At 36.8% G+C, this 21,352-nt stretch overlaps 3 protein-coding genes across 3 annotated transcripts; 2 read left to right on the forward strand and 1 right to left on the reverse strand.

The window, feature by feature from the left end:
• The first annotated feature begins 1,486 nt into the window (after window positions 1–1,486).
• Window positions 1,487–3,440, forward strand: LOC104798678. The gene is made up of 6 exons (XM_010520854.2): window positions 1,487–1,879; window positions 2,008–2,056; window positions 2,154–2,205; window positions 2,247–2,362; window positions 2,519–2,653; window positions 3,264–3,440. The coding sequence occupies exons 1-6, from the start codon at window positions 1,506–1,508 to the stop codon at window positions 3,438–3,440; spliced, it is 903 nt and encodes a 300-aa protein (XP_010519156.1). The 5' UTR covers window positions 1,487–1,505.
• On the forward strand, window positions 2,223–6,406 carry LOC104798668. The gene is made up of 2 exons (XM_010520842.1): window positions 2,223–3,161; window positions 3,264–6,406. The coding sequence occupies exon 2, from the start codon at window positions 4,242–4,244 to the stop codon at window positions 5,136–5,138; it is 897 nt and encodes a 298-aa protein (XP_010519144.1). The 5' UTR covers window positions 2,223–3,161; window positions 3,264–4,241; the 3' UTR covers window positions 5,139–6,406.
• A 1,656-nt stretch (window positions 6,407–8,062) lies between these two features.
• Window positions 8,063–9,905, reverse strand: LOC104798669 (disease resistance RPP13-like protein 4). Its single transcript, XM_010520843.1, has one exon. The coding sequence runs from the start codon at window positions 9,882–9,884 to the stop codon at window positions 8,280–8,282; it is 1,605 nt and encodes a 534-aa protein (XP_010519145.1). The 5' UTR covers window positions 9,885–9,905; the 3' UTR covers window positions 8,063–8,279.
• Window positions 9,906–21,352: the final 11,447 nt, after the last annotated feature.

Raw genomic sequence — 21,352 nt, forward strand, 5'->3', positions numbered from 1 at the left:
AAAAATTGACATGTAGAATGCTTAGGTGTCTTCGCCACAATCCTTTAAACTCCTTTATTAATATATATAGATTCTATATAAATACCTGAATTATAAAATTTCTATATCAATATCTGAACTTTTAAAAATCTTATATATAATATCTAGACTTTTAAAAATTTTCTTAAATAAATATAAATTTCAGGTATTTTTTAAATAAAAATAGGTGATGTTATTAACAGATTTCAGTTTTATTTGGGAGTTTTTCAAAAGTCTAGATATTTATATAGAATTTTAGAAAAATCCAGATATTTATATAGAAATTTTATACTTCAGATATTTATCTGATATTTTTGTAAAGATTTTCTTTAAATAAAAAATATATACATAAGTATATATATTATAATATTCATATTACATTCTGTGTACCTTTTAAATCCTTGACACTTGCTATTACCAGAACCGTTCATTAATCGTTAATATCAAGATGAAATACCCTCTTCCTCTTAACTGTTTTTTCATATCACTGCACACAAATATATACAAATGCACGTGTAGCCATTAGTTATATGAATAAGCAAAATCGAGACTTAAAGAACATTAATCAATAAATATATAAAATAAAATCAAAAGTATAACTTAATTCATAAAGTAAATACAAGGGAAAATCCCCAAAAAAATAGTGACCACTTCAATTATTTTAACGAACCAAATAAAAATTATTATTGTTATAAAGAAGCACGAGAAGAGACTTTGATGTTTCAGCGTTCCTCTTCACATTGTTGAAACCGATGAGATCAAGTATTCAGATTTTTAACGAGCAAAAGAAGATAAATGAAAAACAAAAACACAATTTAAACTGTGGTTAAAAAATCGATCCTAACGGATATATTTTCGAATTTCAAATTCATAATTTAGTTACATAAAGAAAATTTAATCACCCAAGTACGGGTCTATAATTTCTAATTTCACCGCATGCATTTATTACAAAAACATCAAAATTCAATGCAAAATATTCATAAAAAATGATGTAGCTCCTCTCATATATGCCACATATTCCTAATAAGTAATTCAAGTTTATTTTCATTTATAGCATATTCCACGTCCAGCTTATATAGTATGTCTCCTATTTCTCCATATGTAAATTATTCATGCACTAACTTTTTTGGGAAATATTGTCTGTCTAGATAACAAGAACCTATGATGCTGGATAAGTACGAATATATTTTCCTTATGCGAATTGGATACATAACATTTTTTTTTACAACAATTAGATACACATAAATATCGATTATTAATTACATAAACATCCAAAGAGAGTAAAAGGAAATCCTTTTACTCTCTTTGGATGTTTATGTAATTAATAATCGATATTTATGTGTATCTAATTGTTGTAAAAAAAATGTTATGTATCCAATTCGCATAAGGAAAATATATTCGTACTTATCCAGCATCATAGGTTCTTGTTAATTTTCATGAAGACAAACGACGAGCCGACCGATGGAGACTTAATCGTCAGAGCTCCCATGGCGCGACTCATACGACCGATGAGGCAATTTTCGCCGCAGCTTCACCATCACTTCTCTAACCGAGCAACGCACCATCAATTCGTCTCTCAGTTGCCTCCTCCGCCGTCGCTGTCTACTGTCCTTCTATTCACTTCTTACTCCACTGCGTCGTCTCTGCCTCGCCGTAGATTCAACCTCCGGAAACGCCATCCTCCGCCGGCGGAAGCTCTCGTTCCGACGGTTATTGTAGAAGAAGCTGGCGGCGATGACGATATCGGTGAGTCCGACGCGAAGAAGAGCCGTAACCTGCGGAAGCGCGAAGCTCGCCGGGCAGTCCGATGGGGTATGGAACTTGCTTCCTTCTCCAACGATCAGATCAAGCGGATCCTGAGGTGACTTATCTGAATTTTTCGGAAGAATTTCATCGCGGCAATGACATGGAATTTCGCCGAAAGTTTGTAGTTTAAGTAATTGAATCTCTTCTCGAACCTGTTATTTTTCTGCGTTTTGTGGAAGAAAGAGCTGCGTCGCTTGAAGAAGATGTTTACGACGCATTGATGCTTGCGAAGGTATTGCTATTGTTGCTTTGTAATCTCTGCTATCTTGGTGTCTCTGATGATTTGATTTTGGGATCTTGAAGACAAGGTGTTTGTGTTTTGGTCGCAGAGACTAGGCCCAGATGTTCGAGAAGGAAAGCGGAGACAGTTCAACTATATCGGTGAGAACTTGGCGTGAATTCATGGTCCGGGTCAGTTTTAGAGTTTGGGGAAAAGGGGCTGTATACACGAGTTGACAGGGATTTAGACAAAAGTGCTGATTATGGAGAATTCATGGATAAGAAAAAACCTGTACCTGATGGGTGTGGGTGGAAGATGGTAAGGAGAGCCACGTGGTGGGGTGTAGTCATCATAACACACAAAAGTAAGGATAGTGAGAGAGAAAGGTTGGATGATGCTGTGTGGGTTGGAGAACGGTTATATTTTGATCAAAGTGGGAAAATTATAAGAGAGTTTGGTATGAAAATTCTGCAGAAAGTGGATTCCCATGAGGTGATGAAATTTGGTGCAAATTCACCGGGAACACAAATGTTGGAGGAGTTAAAACAGAGGTTGCAGTCAGCACAACAGAAGAGGAAGACTGGGGCTGATAAAGAGAGAAGAGATGTGGTATTTGAAGTGAGAGAAGGGGTGGAGTCCGAAGATGAAGCTGGTGGTGCAACCAAAAGAGATCAAGGATTTTAGCTTGAGGACAAGCTAAAGCTGAAGGGGGGAGTATTGATAAGTACTACAGAAGGATTAGGGGCAAAGGTATGCAGCTAGTGTGGTGGTTGTTTGTGTGTGTAGATAGCATATAGGTGTTGACATTTGTTTGGCTGTTTTGTTAGTTGTTTCCTTAGGGTTGGTAGTAGTTAGAGGATTCTGTTAGGGAGAGGATTGTATAAAGAAAGGAGGAGGAGGGGGAAAGGGAAGGGGGATTTTCTGGTGGAGAACTGGGTGGGGAAGAGAGTAGGAGCCTCTCTCTAATCAAAGCTATCCGAAGTGTATGGTTTGGGTGTTCAATAAAGCTGCTGGAGTTTCTCTAAGGAGTGGTTCGAGCATCAGAACCTTAACAAACACCCCCTCATCTACAAAGAAACCTACACCTAGTGTGCTGTTCAAAAGTTTGCTCTATAAGGTCAATAGTCTCTACAAGTTTGTCATATTCCAGAGCATCATTGTTTATTTATTTAGTCGTGACTCTTCTTCTGCCTTTGTTTTGATTTCATTGCCTTGACAGGAATTACGCAAGCTTGTTCGGAATCTGCGTTTGGCTCAAGAGCGACGTAAATCTGTAACCGAGGAGACTGAGAAGAAAATCAGTGCTGCTGTTGTGGCCGCCGAAAAGTCCCTTACCCGTTTCCTCTATTCCCTGGCAAAACAAGTGCAGGGTGGACAGAGTGATTCGTACTTGTAGATAATAAGTTGCAACTTTCATTTGCTATATTTTCTGCATGTCTGTTGCTCCATTGCATAATTCTTCTGTATTTGATTTAGTACAAACAGCAAATTACATCATTTTTCTTAGGAGGTCGTAATGATATCTAGGTACGGTGAGAATATTTATTCTGCATTTCTCATTGAGAGTAGGGTGAGTTTGTTGAAGGGTGTATCGCTAGTATACAATTTGCATTCATCAGTCGTAGTGTCACGCACTCTGCTAGCTTAAGATCTGATAAGTACTATAGAATGATTAGGGGTAAAGGTACGCAGCTAGTGGGGTGGTTGTTTGTTTGTGTAGATAGCATATAGGTGTTGACATTTGTTTGGCTGTTTTGTTAGTTGTTTCGCTAGGGTTGGTAGTAGTTTGAGGATTCTGTTAGGGAGGGGATTGTATAAAGAAAGGAGGAGGAGGGGGAAAGGGTATTAGGGATTTTCTGGTTGAGAATTGGGTGGGGAAGACAAGAGAGTAGGAGCTCTCTCTGATCAAAGCTATCCAAAGTGTACCTGGTTTGGAGTTCAATAGAGCTGCTGGAATTCCTCTAAGGAGCTGTTGAGAATTCTGAACCCTAACAAATTGGTATCAGAGCAAGTCTGAGCCATGACGAAGAACAACACGCAACGTTGGGAGCAATTGGAAGATACGGTCCATGATAGATGCGAGAAAATCGAAGAAACAATGGCAGATCTACAGAAGCAGTGTGCGAAAATGGATGAGCTGCAAAAACAATGTTCGAAAATCGATTCGATGGAGCAAATGTAGGAAAAACTGTGTCGAATGGTCGATGGGATCCAAAATCGTCAGGGATCTGGTCCTGAGACGATTCCGCCACCGATAACAAGTCAGGAAAGATCGCAAGGTGTTCGCGACACAAGTCCGAGAACTAGTGGCAATCCAGAGCCGCAAATTGTAGAGGATCGAGTACAGGAGGTTGAACAAGAGAGTAAGGATCCGATTCCAAAGACAGAAGCGGATAATGAATCGTGTCATCAAGAACGATTCATTGGGAGCAGTAATTCGCATTTCAAACAAATGGAGATGCTAGTATTCGAAGGTATGAATGTTAACGCCTGGATTACAAGAGCAAAAAGATACTTTGATATGGGACGTTGTTCAGAGAGTGAGAAGCTGAGACTTGCGGCCATGAGCATTGACAGACATGTGCTGAGCTGGTACGATTACCAGAATGGGAAGAATCCATTCCGAGATTGGACTGATGTAAGAGCGAGGATGATAAAAAGGTTCGGAGAAAAAAAAATAGGTTCACCGTTCGACAGACTGCTCTCTTTGCGACAAACAGGTACGATTGAGGAATATCTCTGTGATTTTGAGGAATTGTTAGCTCAAGTACCGCACACACCAGATCCTATGATAGATAGCACGTTTAAGAATGGATTGAAACCTGAAATCAAGGAGATCTTACAAGTGTTTCGACCAAAAGGGATGGATGAGATTGTAGATGTGGCATTGAGCATTGAGGGAAGCAAGCTCAGTACTGTTTGCATGGAGAACTGGGGAGAGGAGAGCAAGAATATGAGGTCAGAAAATTTAGGTTCAATGTTTAGGACGATGTCATTGTCAAAGGGGATTCAGAGCAAGCTGCAAAGTCAGCTGTCAAGAAACAACTCTCAAGAGAAAGGGAAACAGATAATGGGAGAGGAAAACAAATGTTGAAAGTGCAGGACAGGAAAGGAAATCGACATACAAGAGGATGTCAGATGCAGAGTTTGAAGAGAAGAGAAGGAAAGGAATGTGCTTCAGATGTGATGAAAAGTTCTTTGTTGGTCACAAATGTAAGCAGAAAGAATTGCAAGTTATCTTGGCAGAAGAAGAGACAAGTCAGGCAGTGGAAGGGAGAGAAGGGGTGGAGTCCGAAGATGAAGCTGGTGGTGCAACCGAAAGAGATCAGGGATTTTAGCTTGAGGACAAGCTAAAGCTGAAGGAGGGAGTATTGATAAGTACTATAGAATGATTAGGGGTAAAGGTACGCAGCTAGTGAGGTGGTTGTTTGTTTGTGTAGATAGCATATAGGTGTTGACATTTGTTTGGCTGTTTTGTTAGTTGTTTCGCTAGGGTTGGTAGTAGTTAGAGGATTCTGTTAGGGAGGGGATTGTATAAAGAAAGGAGGAGGAGGGGGAAAGGGGATTAGGGATTTTCTGGTTGAGAATTGGGTGGGGAAGAGAGTAGGAGCCTCTCTCTAATCAAAGCTATCCAAAGTGTACCTGGTTTGGAGTTCAATAGAGCTGCTGGAATTCCTCTAAGGAGCTGTTGAGAATTCTGAACCCTAACAAGATCTTAGCTAAAGTGTGACTCAAGATATTGCAGACCCGAGTTTATGTTGTCTGGTTCAATAATTCGGTTTGTTTTAGTGTTGGTTTGTATTTGGTTATTGCAGAACTTGTTAGCCCTGTATTTGTCAGTTTTTTTATTTGTAACTGCATTAGTCAGTTTCTTTGATGTAGTTATATGGGTGGTTGTTGTAAGTTTAATGAATGTTAATGCAGAAAGTTTCAGAAAAAAATAGAGTCCGAAACAGAATTGATCATTTATTCATTCACGAGTTTGATTAGTACCCAAGAAAGTGTTCTGGTGTAGAGGAGAATTCGATTTGCAACAGTGGTATCAGAACTGCGTTGTTCTTCAAGGAACTGTGTGGAAGTTGTTTTCGAAATGGATCAAAGTGACGCTCGAAGCTTCAAGCCTTTCTGCGGTTGTGTTTGACGATGAAAACTAACAAGTTTGGGCGGTGAGAATGAAGGTATTTTCGAAGGGTTCAGATGTGTGGGAAGATGTTAAAGTCCCTCCATTAGGAATCAATCTTACGTTGAGCCAAATAAACACACACAAGGAGAAAGTTACAAGGAAAGTAAATGCCATGGCCTACATATTGTTGGTTGTGTCTCCTTCGATCTTCACAAAGATTATGAAACTGGAGAGTGCCAAGGAAATATGAGACTTGTTGAAGGAGTATGAAGGAGATGAACGCATGAGAGGAATAAAGGTCATGAATTTACTTCGAGACTTTGAGAGATAGGAAATGAAAACAAATGAAACAGTGAATGAGTTTATAGACAGATTGGTTGGCATTGCAAACTAGATCCGGATCTTGGGTACAAATGTGGGTGATGAGAAGATAGTGAAGAAGGTTATGGTTTCAGTGCCAGAGAGTTTCGAGGCTACTCTGGCTTCGTTTGAGAACATTAAGGACTTGAAAATTTTGAAGTTGTCTGAGGTTCTTAGTCCTATTCAAGTTTAAGAGCAGAGACATTAAATAAGGAATGAGGAGGCCATCAAAAGAGCATTGAAAGCAGAGGTGAAGGGAAATAGTACATGAAAGGGTAAGTAGAAGCAAAAGCAGAATGTAGAAAATCAGAACAAACAAGAAGGTACATCCGAAAAAGCAAATGCATGCGAGAACTATCCTGAACTCTATTGTGTTATATTGTGATAAAATGGTGTGGTACAAGCCAAAGAATCTAAATTACATCAATGATCCAAAACACATATTTAGACGCTTTCACTTGATAAAGGAAATTATAGATAGATGAGATATATAAATTTGTAAAATATCAACGGAGATAACATTGCTAATCTATTGACGAAATTCCCCCCATCGTCGAAGGATGAGGGTCATGTCATTAGATATTTAGTAGATCATAATTAGATCAAGTGAGGGATTGTTGGTTTTGCATAGAGAATTGATTCATCCCAAGTTGGTGCTCTAAAGAGAAATCTTAATTTTGCATAGACAATTGACTCACCCCCAGTTGGTTTTGTACAGACAATTGAATCGACAGAGTTATTCAACTTGGCCGAGTCAATCTCTAAAGGAAAATCGAGATTTGTACAGTCAGTTGACTTAGCCCGAGTCAATTGCAGCTCGGCCCGAACTGATGCCCAAAGTTGTGATTTTTCAACATCAATTGTCCCAAAAAGAAGAAGAAGCATCGCTCATGAGATGTCAAATTGAAGAGACCAAGAAAAATCTTCATCTTCTTGGAAGTGGAACTGGTAAGTTGGATCATCTACTTGGACAGGGAAGGAGTGCACGAGATCAATCGGGGCTTGGATATGCGGGAAAGGAGCAATATCACCCAACATTTGTGTCTGGAGGAAATCTTGAACGAGAAGTACCTGACTTAGTACGAAGTACTTTTGGCGCTGTCAAAAATACTCCAAGAGTTAAAATGGATCTGCGAACCTCTCAAAAGCAAAAAGAGCATAGAAGCTGCTATTACTGTGGGAAGAGAGGACATATTCGAACAGAAATCTTGAGATGGTTATTCTTGCAAAACAATGATCAAAGGTTTTGTTTTGTTATGAACAAGTTGTTTGGGTCATATATGGAGAGCAAACCAATATCATCGTTTTTTTTTTGTATCTCAAAAGTGTTTTTCAATAATCTCATTTGCTCGGTAGAAACATAACGTTCGAAAAATGAATAGATGTCTAGAAAATATATAAGGATTTGTTATTCTCTATCTATTGTTGTTTTTAGTCTACAGATGATGTAAAAATAAAAAGACAACATCTGAAACCGAATCCGTTTCAGTAAGACATGACAGAGATGATTTGTCCAAAGTCGTATGCACGTTATAGATCACCAGATATAACATTTATGCTCCACATTTATGCTCCGACACTGAGAGACAATGGTTTCTTATGATCACAGCTTTCAGTTGCTTAACAACAACACAATGTCCGAAGGAGAAACATTACACAAGTAACAACATGGAAAGAGCGTGAAGAAACAACAGGGAAATTCAAGAACATGAATATGGGAGAATGACAATGGGCAATGGGACGGCACTCGATTCAAGGTTTGTTGACTTTCCAGATGCCCTTTCCATCACAGGGACATAACGCAACACGCGGGCACTGGTACTTCTCCAACAATTCCATCTTTGGAAAGTACAGTCCCTTGAGGTCTCTCCACTCAACCTGCAGCTTTGGAAGAAATTTCAGACGTAAAACCTCAACCCCACAATGGGTCGGTACCGTTGGCAGCTCCCCTAATCCACTGAGTTCTGTTCCTCCTTTGATGTAGAGCTTCTTGAGCGTAATAAGATTCCGCGGCTGAAGCCACTCGGGAAGTTCTGCATCGGGAAAACACTGCAGGTCCAGTTTATGCAACCGATAACCGGGATTCGCTGGGCCATCTCCATGCCTACCTGCGTGTTGCCGAAATAACGCTTTGACGGCGTTCTTCACAACAGATTTCGCCTGATGATCCATACCCGTTTTCTTCTCCTTCTGATCTTTCGAAATGCCTCCCCACGCCACTTTCAGATTTTCCAGTGCTTTCAGCCCTACAAGAGCCTCTTTCAGTTTGTTCACGTCGAAGTCCGTCTTGTTTATGGTGACACTCAGCTTTTTCAGTCTCTCCAAGTGCTTCAAATCGATCAGTCTACAGGTGGTCTCCTCGTCGGCGTCACTGACCACAAAGCCCTTGAGAACTTCGAGCTTCTCCAGCCACGCCAATCTCTTGGGCATTCGGTCTATCATATAGCATTCGCTTATGTCTAGGTAGATCAGATTCTCGAGCGAATCTATCTTCTCGGGGAGCTTTTCCAGGTTATAGCATGCTCTCAGGTCCAAGATGATCAACTTCCGCAGCTTACACACCGAATCATCAAGCCTCTCGATCCTCGAGATACCTTGTAAACTCAGGAGTCTCAGTTCACTCAGGGAGTTCAGATTTTTCATAAGCTCGGGGCTCTCGACCTCGATGTGGCGTTTGGCTGTTCTCTCCCATCTCCCGAGGTAGAGAACCTTGAGCGTCTTCATCAGTTTGAACCACTTGAACGTGAAATCTGGGAACCTCTCAGACACATTGAACACGGTCTCGATGTCCCCTGGCTGCATTTTCGTGATTTTCGTCTCATCCTTGCTCGATGACCCTTCCACAAGGCATACCTTTTTCTTTTCCGATTTTTTCATGGCCGGCTTCCCCTTTTCATCATAAATATCGAAAAGACCCACCGAAGTCGAGAGACGAACCACTGCAGAATGCACGAGAGGTGGCATCTTATAACTAGCAGGCTCCATCTTCCGCTCATCTTCAACGGGTTCAATAAGACCCATCTTTTTAAAATCTTCGAGGATTTTTGCCACCGATGTTCCAGCGTCTTCGACAGGAAGAAAGCCCTCAGCCATCCACCAATACATCAGCATCGTTTTGTTCATCACTCCGTTCTCTGGGAAAACAGCAAAACTCAACAGGCACAGCATGTGCTGAATATCAAGACTTTTAAAGTTCTTGATCACTGATGCGTAGGTCTCGGTCTGAGTGAGGTCTGCCTTGTTCTTATGGATACCGGGCAAGTAGACATCGACTCTGCCTCCACGGTATTCGTCGTCTTCCTGAGCATCTGATGCACCTTTTTTCTGCTTGTCGGGCAGCAAGGGTACCTGACACATCAAGTTAAAGATGTTCCTGCTGCTGAAGGTCTTCCAGCTTAATCCCATCGCGCTTCAGTTGATTGACATGACTCTATCTTACGAATCAACTCGTCAAGGCTGACCTCCTTTCTCTGAGGAAGAGGTGTACTTTGTGTTCTCCCCAACTGTGTGTTCCCAACGAGGTTGTCGGCTCCACTGCCACCGCTCGGAGGATTACCAACGCTCGCCGATGTTACTAGCGACCAATTTCCGGCTGAAGTTGAATCCGGAGGGTTCGATCTGTTGATTGGATTCTGCAACTCTTGCAGCTTTTTGAGGACGTCAAGGATCTGACTGATTATATGGTTTTCATGGCTACCCGGCTGCGGCTGGGAAGAAGCCATGGAAATCTCTCTCCAGTCAACACAACGATCGATCTACAAACCCAGATTCAATTCAATCAGATACAGGGATGAAACTGTACAGCAATATCTGAATCCCGTCAAGCTCGAAAAGTAAAAAGCGCAGGCGAAAGATTCACACATCCATTTCTCTCACAAATGAGATTTCACAGAGTCACTAAGATGGATAGTGCTTTCAGACTAAAACCCATCTCGCATTTCAATTAACCCAAAAAAATCAGAGAGTAAAGAGAATGCATGCGTTGCAGAAAAAATTAAAAGATGAGGTTCGTTCGGATTTGTTCCATAAGTCAACTGTTCTTCATTACCTCTTCGGACGAGGAGACGCAACTGTCTCAATGGCTCTCTTCCTGGGATCCCTCTCTTCTTCCTTTTATTTTAATAACAAAAATTCCAACTTGTTCACATCCCCCGTCAAATCATAAAAACCATTTTGAATTATTATTTATTAAAATAGTGCACATATATTTATATACAATGACCGATGTTTAAAAAAAATCAAATAAAGGATAAAGGGTTCTTCGAAAGATGAAACTCGTGCTGGATCAGAGGGCATTTTACTTGGATGACGGACTTGGATCGCAGTAATTTCAAGTGTACACCACAAAAAAATATAACTCATTAAATTCTTTTTGAAAAGATCATATTACCCTTAATGAAACCGTATAATTTATCCATTCAAAAAACAGTTGTAATTACGACATCATAATTAATTCTAAATATAATTGCAATTGATTCTAAATGAGTTTGCAAAAAATACATCTTTCAAATTTAAAAAATAACTATTGTTATACGATCATAAATATTTCTTTTTTTAGTCATATATTAGTTATATAACAGTCACCATAAAAGTCGTAAAAAATATGAAACAAAAGGATATTTCGAACCTTTTGAACGAAGAAGTTGTATAAAATTGAAAGAAAAAATTACTTTTTTTAGTGGTGTACCTGAGAAATTGCTGCGATCTAGATGGATCATTTCAGTAAAATGTCCGGATTAGAGAGCATCTTTGACTTTGGGTGAGGGATGGGGAAGAAGCCGAGCTCCTCCGTCTTGTGAAGCAGTAAACTCATCCCTAGACTTTGGATTTGTATGTTTTATGACAATGTCAATGTTTAATTTTTAAATCTATATATATTAATAAAGATGTTTAAAGGATTATGGTAAAACCACGTCATCATCCTACATGGATGTTTTCTAAGTTTTGATTGGTTTTTATCAACACCTCATTAGTTACATCACAATTAAATAAAATATTCCATAATAAATTCATCTATATTATATATAGTACAGGAATTTTTATTTAACTATGTTATATTTAAAATTTGTTTTTTTTAATTTTGATGATTTTATCTTAATAAAAATAACAAAATAAAATATTACATAAAAATCTTGAAGTAATTTATCATTAGTAATATATATTATATTTAAAAGTTATTGGTTATCTTCCGCAGGTTTACTTTTTATACTGTCTCTATTTCAATTTTATGAGTTTGAATGTTTTTTCTGTAACTAATCCATTATCTTTATCAGAATTTTATCTTTTTTTTAATGGGTTCTCTTCGAAACTGATTCTTTTGCGATTCTAATAATTTTGTTGTAGGGATAATATGACTACATTCAGCTAACAATGTTTTTATTTTTATATTTCTATAGTATGATAACAGAGATTTACAGTTTGTGTTTCGTATCTTGGGAAGCTTTAAACCATCGATGTGAGTTTATGGGTGTTTGTGTCTGTGTGCTCTGAATTCTTCGTACTAACATTAACATGTTCCTTTCTTGTGTCGATTAATCTTTGGTCTTATGTTAGTGGAACGACCAACACCTCGCCCAAAATAATCAAAGGTAACTTAAATACTGCAAAATATTTCACTAATGTAATTTTCTCAATCCGATATTTCTCCATCTCATGCTTAGTTTCCGGATATTTTTCTTATAATGAGGTGATTTCAACTATAAAATGCAGTGGTTAGTTTATACATATTTCCTCTCAAGAATTGGTTCTAAAACAGACAAAAGTTTACTTTGCAACTCATAATAAAGTTGTAGAATATTTAATAAATCAGCTTTACGAGACCTACGGAGACTTTAGACCAAGTTTTAGAAATTTGCCTTCTATTATTACTGTCCAGAGAGGGGAAGAAACATTACTGAAGGTCATTATTGTGAAAGAACGCCTTATCGATCTTTCTTTTGGATTGTTAAATCCTAGATCTCTATTGCTTTAATTCTTCGGTTTCTTATTTTTCCGGAAAAATATGTTAATAGGCAGTTTGATTTAAGTCATACCCAACAATGAGAAGAACCAGTCCTGTGTCAAGTAAGAATATCTGTGTCATGAATTGCTTTGCTTTTCCGAAAAAGTTATAGGCTCTTTTTTTAATTATCATGATCATGTTGTCTTTTGTGGTGTCTTTCATGCTTCAGATGTTATGTGGTTGAGTTGTGGGAGAAAGAGGAAGAGGACCCAATATAAACCCGATTTAGCGGTTGGAAACACATGGTATAGACTGAAACATATATATTTTTCATATTTTTTGCTACGTGTTAAAAGATACACACATAACGTTTGCCGATTTACATAGATATTGTAAAGAATGCCAATTATAAATTCTTTAATTTTATATAAATAAATGAAAGTCTTTTTTAATTTAATTGGTATAATATTTTGGGTGTTATGTGAAACGTTATGTATTATGTATATGGTATATATATATATATATGATAAGTGATATTATTCCAGATTGATATAAGTTTAATAATTTTAAATTATATTTTATCTAAGAACTAATCGATTCGTCTACAATTTGTTATATGGAATCTTCTTATACACCCTTTATATATGAATACATCAGTTTCAAGGTGTTTTTTAATAATGAGGCCAATCCAAGCAAAATATTATCAACATATAAATCTCATAAATATGTGAAAACTGATCAGTTAGATCATCATATTAATAAGACATTATAGCCGAATTGATCAACAATTAATTTTCCTCTAAATCCGATATATACATATGATTTTTGGAGAAGATCAACTTTTACTCTTTCTATGTGATGGGAACTCTATTTCTATGATATTAGATTTGTGTTTATATTAAAATTTTAGAAAATGTGTTACAAGTTGTTTGATAACAAAGAAATCAGTAATTGGACATTAAGTAGTAAAAATTTTAAAAAATATATGAAATTATTTTTTGATAAAATATATGAAATAATTTTCTAATATAATTAGTATAACTATCTTTATAGGAGTAATATAAAAAAACTTAAAACATAATATATTTTTTACTACAAAAGTATATTAACTTCTAAATTATTATATATTTTTTTTAGCTTTTTTTATTTTTATAACTAATTTTAAAACAAATTAATTTAACTTAATAAAAATTATATATAATCATATTTACCATTTATTTTATTTTTAAAAATTATATTTATATATTTTCATTTATATATTTTTTCTGTATTCCAAGATTCATTGAAAATCTCTCTATAATGCATTGCATGAGTAGATAAATTTTTTTAATACAATATATTTTAAATCGTTTAATTTAAAATATTATTGTTATTATAATGTAAATATATGTTTAAAAATATTAGAAAGTCCTAACTATATATATTGATCAACACATACATAAAAATGATTTTATCACATAATAACACAATGATATCTATATTCTTTCATTTTTTTTACTTATATATATAGTTATATTTATATCAATGATTTCCTATAATAAAAAACCAATAATTTAAATTAACAAAAAAAAAGAATACACCGCGCATCGCGCGAGTCTGGCCTAGTTGTAATAATAATGATCTTTGATTGTATCAGAATTATTCATTTAATATCAAACATTTACGTAGAGTTAAAAGGTGGTGGTGTGGTGATGTGCAGTTAGAAGCATTAATAATAGGATATGAAAAAATCATTTTGTATTTTTTAAATAACTTTTTTTGGGTTTTGGTCTTATGTTAGTGGAACGACCAACACCTCGCCCAAAATAATCAAAGGTAACTTAAATACTGTAAAATATTTCACTAATGTAATTTTCTCAATCCGATATTTCTCCATCTCATGCTTAGTTTCCGGACATTTTTTTTATAATGAGGTGATTTCAACTATAAAATGCAGGTGGTTAGTTTATACATATTTCCTCTCAAGAATTGGTTCTAAAACAGACAAAAGTTTACTTTGCAACTCATAATAAAGTTGTAGAATATTTAATAAATCAGCTTTACGAGACCTGCGGAGACTTTAGACCAAGTTTTAGAAATTTGCCTTCTATTATTACTGTCCAGAGAGGGGAAGAAACATTACTGAAGGTCATTATTGTGAAAGAACGCCTTATCGATCTTTCTTTTGGATTGTTAAATCCTAGATCTCTATTGCTTTAATTCTTCGGTTTCTTATTTTTCCGGAAAAATATGTTAATAGGCAGTTCGATTTAAGTCATACCCAACAATGAGAAGAACCAGTCCTGTGTCAAGTAAGAATATCTGTCATGAATTGCTTTGCTTTTCCGAAAAAGTTATAGGCTCTTTTTTTAATTATCATGATCATGTTGTCTTTTGTGGTGTCTTTCATGCTTCAGATGTTATGTGGTTGAGTTGTGGGAGAAAGAGGAAGAGGACCCAATATAAACCCGATTTAGCGGTTGGAAACACATGGTATAGACTGAAACATATATATTTTTCATATTTTTTGCTACGTGTTAAAAGATACACACATAACGTTTGCCGATTTACATAGATATTGTAAAGAATGCCAATTATAAATTCTTTAATTTTATATAAATAAATGAAAGTCTTTTTTAATTTAATTGGTATAATATTTTGGGTGTTATGTGAAACGTTATGTATTATGTATATGGTATATATATATATATATGATAAGTGATATTATTTAATTTTTTCCAGATTGATATAAGTTTAATAATTTTAAATTATATTTTATCTAAGAACTAATCGATTCGTCTACAATTTGTTATATGGAATCTTCTTATACACCCTTTATATATGAATACATCAGTTTCAAGGTGTTTTTTAATAATAAGGTCAATCCAAGCAAAATATTATCAACATATAAATCTCATAAATATGTGAAAACTGATCAGTTAGATCATCATATTAATAAGACATTATAGCCGAATTGATCAACAATTAATTTTCCTCTAAATCCGATATATACATATGATTTTTGGAGAAGATCAACTTTTACTCTTTCTATGTGATGGGAACTCTATTTCTATGATATTAGATTTGTGTTTATATTAAAATTTTAGAAAATGTGTTACAAGTTGTTTGATAACAAAGAAATCAGTAATTGGACATTAAGTAGTAAAAATTTTAAAAAATATATGAAATTATTTTTTGATAAAATATATGAAATAATTTTCTAATATAATTAGTATAACTATCTTTATAGGAGTAATATAAAAAAACTTAAAACATAATATATTTTTTACTACAAAAGTATATTAACTTCTAAATTATTATATATTTTTTTTAGCTTTTTTTATTTTTATAACTAATTTTAAAACAAATTAATTTAACTTAATAAAAATTATATATAATCATATTTACCATTTATTTTATTTTTAAAAATTATATTTATATATTTTCATTTATATATTTTTTCTGTATTCCAAGATTCATTGAAAATCTCTCTATAATGCATTGCATGAGTAGATAAATTTTTTTAATACAATATATTTTAAATCGTTTAATTTAAAATATTATTGTTATTATAATGTAAATATATGTTTAAAAATATTAGAAAGTCCTAACTATATATATTGATCAACACATACATAAAAATGATTTTATCACATAATAACACAATGATATCTATATTCTTTCATTTTTTTTTACTTATATATATAGTTATATTTTTCACATAATAACACAATGATATCTATATATCACACCGCGCATCGCGCGAGTCTGGCCTAGTTGTAATAATAATGATCTTTGATTGTATCAGAATTATTCATTTAATATCAAACATTTACGTAGAGTTAAAAGGTGGTGGTGTGGTGATGTGCAGTTAGAAGCATTAATAATAGGATATGAAAAAATCATTTTGTATTTTTTAAATAACTTTTTTTGGGTATTAATCTTTAAATAACTTATATGACTATTACATTATATTCATACTTTTGACAACGGTTTTAAAAGTAAAAGTAAAAATAGGAGTTTTTTTGAAAAAATAAATTTCATTGTAGCCCACAAGCGTTTTACCAGAACTCGAAGCAACTTTGTGTATCGATCATTGTATCCTAATTAAACCATATTTCTAATGAATATTTTTTTGTGTATTGATCGTTGTATGATTGTATCCAACATATGTATTTACATAGAGGAGTTTTGAGCAACAACCTTGGAAAAATGTAAAAGACGTGACTAGCTAACAAAGTAGTTAGAAATACTTTGCTTCTTGCTGTTGGAGTTCTCTTATAGTGCCAATCTATGGCTCTATTTTGCTTCTTGCTGTTGGAGTTCGCCGCCGGATAATCTATACGACTGTCATACTTGGATTACTCAGACTGGAAATGACAGGGGCAAAAACAGGGAAATTCTCTCGAAACTGATCCTACAAGTGACGGTACATCTGCTGTAGAATGAGCGTAACAATAGGATATTTCGGAACATAACAAAGCCGATAGATATATTGCGTAAGCGAGATAAGACGATGCGGAACTTACTGCTCTCGATGAAGGAGAGGAGGGCTACAAACAACAATTTTCTGCTGGAGCATTGGTATTTCCTAACTGATTGTTTGAGAATGTAACTTTTGTTGTAGCGTCTGGGTTACTTTAGTCTGTGTTACTTTAGTCCAACTTTTGAATCATTTTATCATGGGATCTCCTTGTATTAGGTTGCTACGAGCAGTCATAGTTAAGGACTGGATGTAAATTTTTGCTACTACAGATATGAATATTCAATCACATTTTACCAAAAAAAAAATAGTTAGAAATAATCCAACGGCTATCATTTACAAAACCGAAAAAATCTGTTGGAATCCAGAGTTCAAGCACAAACCTATTCATCAAACCAAATTCAATCTATCCCATTACAAGAGAACTACTCTAAAACCATGAAACAATTAAGAGATATCATTAAAATGATAGAAAATATAAAAATGTAAAGATAGAGAGAAGAGAAATAGAAAGTTTCTCTAGATCTTTAAAACTTGTTCTTTACGCTCCAAACCTCCAAATCTTCTTCTACTCTTTGTTTTTGTGTTTCTTATGTTGGAATTCCTGCAATCTCACTAGCAATTCATAATCCTAGAGATCCGATTCTAGGGTTCATATAGCGGAATGTGAAAAACAAAAATTTTCTAAACAAATCCTAAAACCGAACATGCATGATTGTAGATCTATAGAAGAAACACTAACTTCAAACGATCCGGAGCCTGTACTCCCAGCTGAATCGTCGATCACAAGAAGGCAGAAAGAATATCAAGCCCTCTACACGTATCCACACGTCGGGAAGGATTCCAACAGTTGGAACTTGTCTGCTAGAACTAGAAATCTCGATCTTTATAATGCGCAGGGTTTTAGATAATCAAAAGCGGATTTTGGGACTCTTAGATCTTGTTTAAAAGTCTGAAGAGGCATGTCAAAACCCTAGGGGTCGAGCCCCTTTTATTTTGGTTCCAAAAAACCCTAGTTTGAGTAGGAGAAGGAATGCCCCGACGCCTGGACCGATCAATCCAGCCTATGGACCGGTCGGTCTGGACTCCGTCAGTTCGGAGATTTTTGTCTCTTTGTCGCGCACCTATCCTTTCTTGTGTGTGATTCTGTAGGCTCATCCGAAACAGTAAGACTCGGAATCTTCATTCCGGTAATACAAGTCATAGGCGGTCTCTAGTAAGACACTATGACTACCTAATCCGAATAGAGGTAGTCTGATGATCTAACGAAAGCCGATAATAGTCAATACAATGAACCCTTCTTAACGCGATATCATATGTCGAACATAAGACATGGAGCCAACCATCTTATCAGATTCGACTGTTTTTCTCGTTCGTTGAGCTAACTAAAACATCAGATGACTGATCATCGGATTGCGCGCATCTCAGTCTTAACTCACTCGAGGGACCCAAGCGATATCTCTCTCGGAACAAGAGGTACAAATTCCATATTGACTATCTACTATCCGTAACATGATTCGTGTCGTACCCAAAAGACGCCGTTATAATCTTCCTGTTACGCAAGATGTTTGACACAATCAAAGTATATGATACTCCTCATGTCAGTTACCGTAGACATCTCAGGTCAAATGATCTAATCATGAATCTATCACATGAGATTCAAGTCATGACTCATGTCCTTGTGACAATCTCATGCGGGTCATCCAATACTTTATTCCAAATCAGTACCCATGACTATGATCCATGATCATCCGTATGATTATCTATCACACCTCATACTAGTCTTAATATATTATCATTCCCACAGTAATATATGACTAGAGAGTTTAGGATTGTTCATAACGAACCACAGATTTTCTTATTCATCAAATATGCAAAACGAATAAAAAAAATACATTCATTCAGTTAACCAAAATCATGAATTTGTCAATACAAAATGTCTCGGTACTAATATCGTGCAACATATAGAGCACCTAAACCAACAATCTCCCACTTGCTCTAAATATACTCTACAAGCCATCTAATGCCCATATCTCTCACATGACTCTCATGCTTTGACGATGGAAGTGGTTTCGTCAAAGGATCGACAATGTTGTCGTCTGTCGATACCCTGCATATGCTGACATCTCCTCTGTCTATGATTTCTCTTATCAAGTGAAATCGTCTGAGTATGTGTTTGGATCATTGATTGGACCTGAGTTTCTTGGATTGAGCGATAGCTGATAACTCCTAATTCTCTCTATATTTCCTGGACATTTTTATAGGATTTATATGAGGATCATGTTCATTTGTAGGCATTATAGGCGTGTTAGGCCACGAAACTCGGTTTGGTTGTGTTTTCATAGGATTACATGTCTCGGATGCGATTTGGAGCAAGACGGGAGCAATCTGGAGCTAAAAGGATGAAAGAGTCAAGAATTTCCCGCCTTGACTCGGCCCGAGTCAGACACCCCGAGTCAGAAGGCCCGAGTCAGATACCCCGAGTCAGAATGCCCGAGTCAGACACCCCGAGTCAGAAGAATGGGCTGGGCCGAATTCTTAATAATCTCGTTTTGACTCGGTCGAGTCAGAGTACTGACTCGGTCCGAGTCAAAACCCAGAAAAAGCCCAGATTCGTATTTTCAGAGTTGGAACGGGAGTAGGACTTTGGGAGCGCCGCCTAGGGTTTATAAAAAGACTCTACAGACGTCCTAGAGGGAGAGACAGACTTTACACAGACTTTGGAGAGCTTTGGTGAGAGAAATAGGAGTAAAACGGGATTTCGGGAAGAAGAAGGAGAGCTGGAACGTGAAGAACGCATTGCTGTCGACATGAGTCTTTCTTCTCCCTCTTTTCTTTCTGTTTCTAGTTTTTCTCAGTGTTTTTCCATGAACCGTGAGTAGATCCACGGCTGTGGGTTAGGGATTCGTTTGTGTTTTGGGTATGTTTGAACCCTAACTTGGTTGCGATTTGAATTTGTTTCGGTTTTATCGATTTGTACTTTCTTCGATTGGTGTTTGCTGACCCCTTGGCCAATTATTTCAGATTCTGAACTACATAGGAATATGGGTTTAGTTTCGGATCAAAATCGATAGAATAGATCGTATTATTCACATAGGAATATGGTTTGATCGATCTAGCATTGATGATAGTGTTCTTCATGCATACATGCACCTTAGATGTCTCGTGAGCTATGGCTTTCCCTTTCTCATCAGCAGTGTGTCTAGACGTCGTCCCTTTTTCTGTGGTAGTAATAGGGACCGTCTCAGGCAGACTTTCTCCACTTATAAGCTGAATGGCATTGACGTGTTCTCGTGGATTCGGTTCGGGCTTTCCAGGAAATTTGCCTTGCTGTCTAGAGGGTTCTGATGCAAGCTGCGCAATCTGCATGTCCACATGCTTCAGATGAGCATCGAATCCATCTAATCTCCTCTCAAAAGTGTCTTGCCTGACTTTTATACTATGTATCTCGGTCTTCAACTCAGTAAATGATGTCTTCTGATCGAGCATTAGTTGGGAAAGCATCGTCTTGATGTCCGCTTCATCATTCTTCGCAGGTTGAGGTGCTCGGTAACCCTGATTCTGCTGCTCATATCCCTGATTCTGCACCTGAAAACGTGACTGAGTGAAGCCCGGTGGATTCTGAGGGATTCTGGAAACGCCCTGTTGCTGCGCATTCAATGCTCCGCTCGGATTTCCGTAGGAGAAACCGGGATGATTCCTGGGCGCATTCGGGTTGTAGAGATTAGAAGGATTCTGGTACTGATTCCTTCCAATATAGTTGACGTCCTTAACCGGTTCTTCCTCTGATGTGGCCTGATCAACCAGAAACATACCAGGCTGGACTTTCTGCGGGATAGACATATTCTTGAGTCCCATATGCTGCTTGATCGCCGATAAATCAGCCATGACTGCCTTCAAAGCAGCGGACTCGCCCAAATCTACCCGTCCTGTAGAGCGTCTGATGCTATCTCTTGACATCCCTCTTGCTTTAGCCATCTTCGCAATCTGCATCTCTAGGGTGTCAAAGGGAATTTCGTATGCACTCCCTCCACAAGCTGCATCCATCCATGCTCTAGTATCGTCTCTCAGTCCGTGGATGAATGTGGAAAGCAGCAGTTGCTTATCCGTGCCGTGGTGTGGACAAAGGCGTTGATAGCCTTTGAATCTCTCCCATGCGTCATACAGACTCTCATCACTCTCTTGAGTGACGGATAAGCAACTGCTGCTTTCCACATTCATCCACGGACTGAGAGACGATACTAGAGCATGGATGGATGCAGCTTGTGGAGGGAGTGCATACGAAATTCCCTTTGACACCCTAGAGATGCAGATTGCGAAGATGGCTAAAGCAAGAGGGATGTCAAGAGATAGCATCAGACGCTCTACAGGACGGGTAGATTTGGGCGAGTCCGCTGCTTTGAAGGCAGTCATGGCTGATTT

This window comes from Tarenaya hassleriana, unplaced genomic scaffold (genome assembly GCF_000463585.1).
Source record: "Tarenaya hassleriana unplaced genomic scaffold, ASM46358v1 Cleome56, whole genome shotgun sequence".
Lineage (NCBI taxonomy): Eukaryota > Viridiplantae > Streptophyta > Magnoliopsida > Brassicales > Cleomaceae > Tarenaya > Tarenaya hassleriana.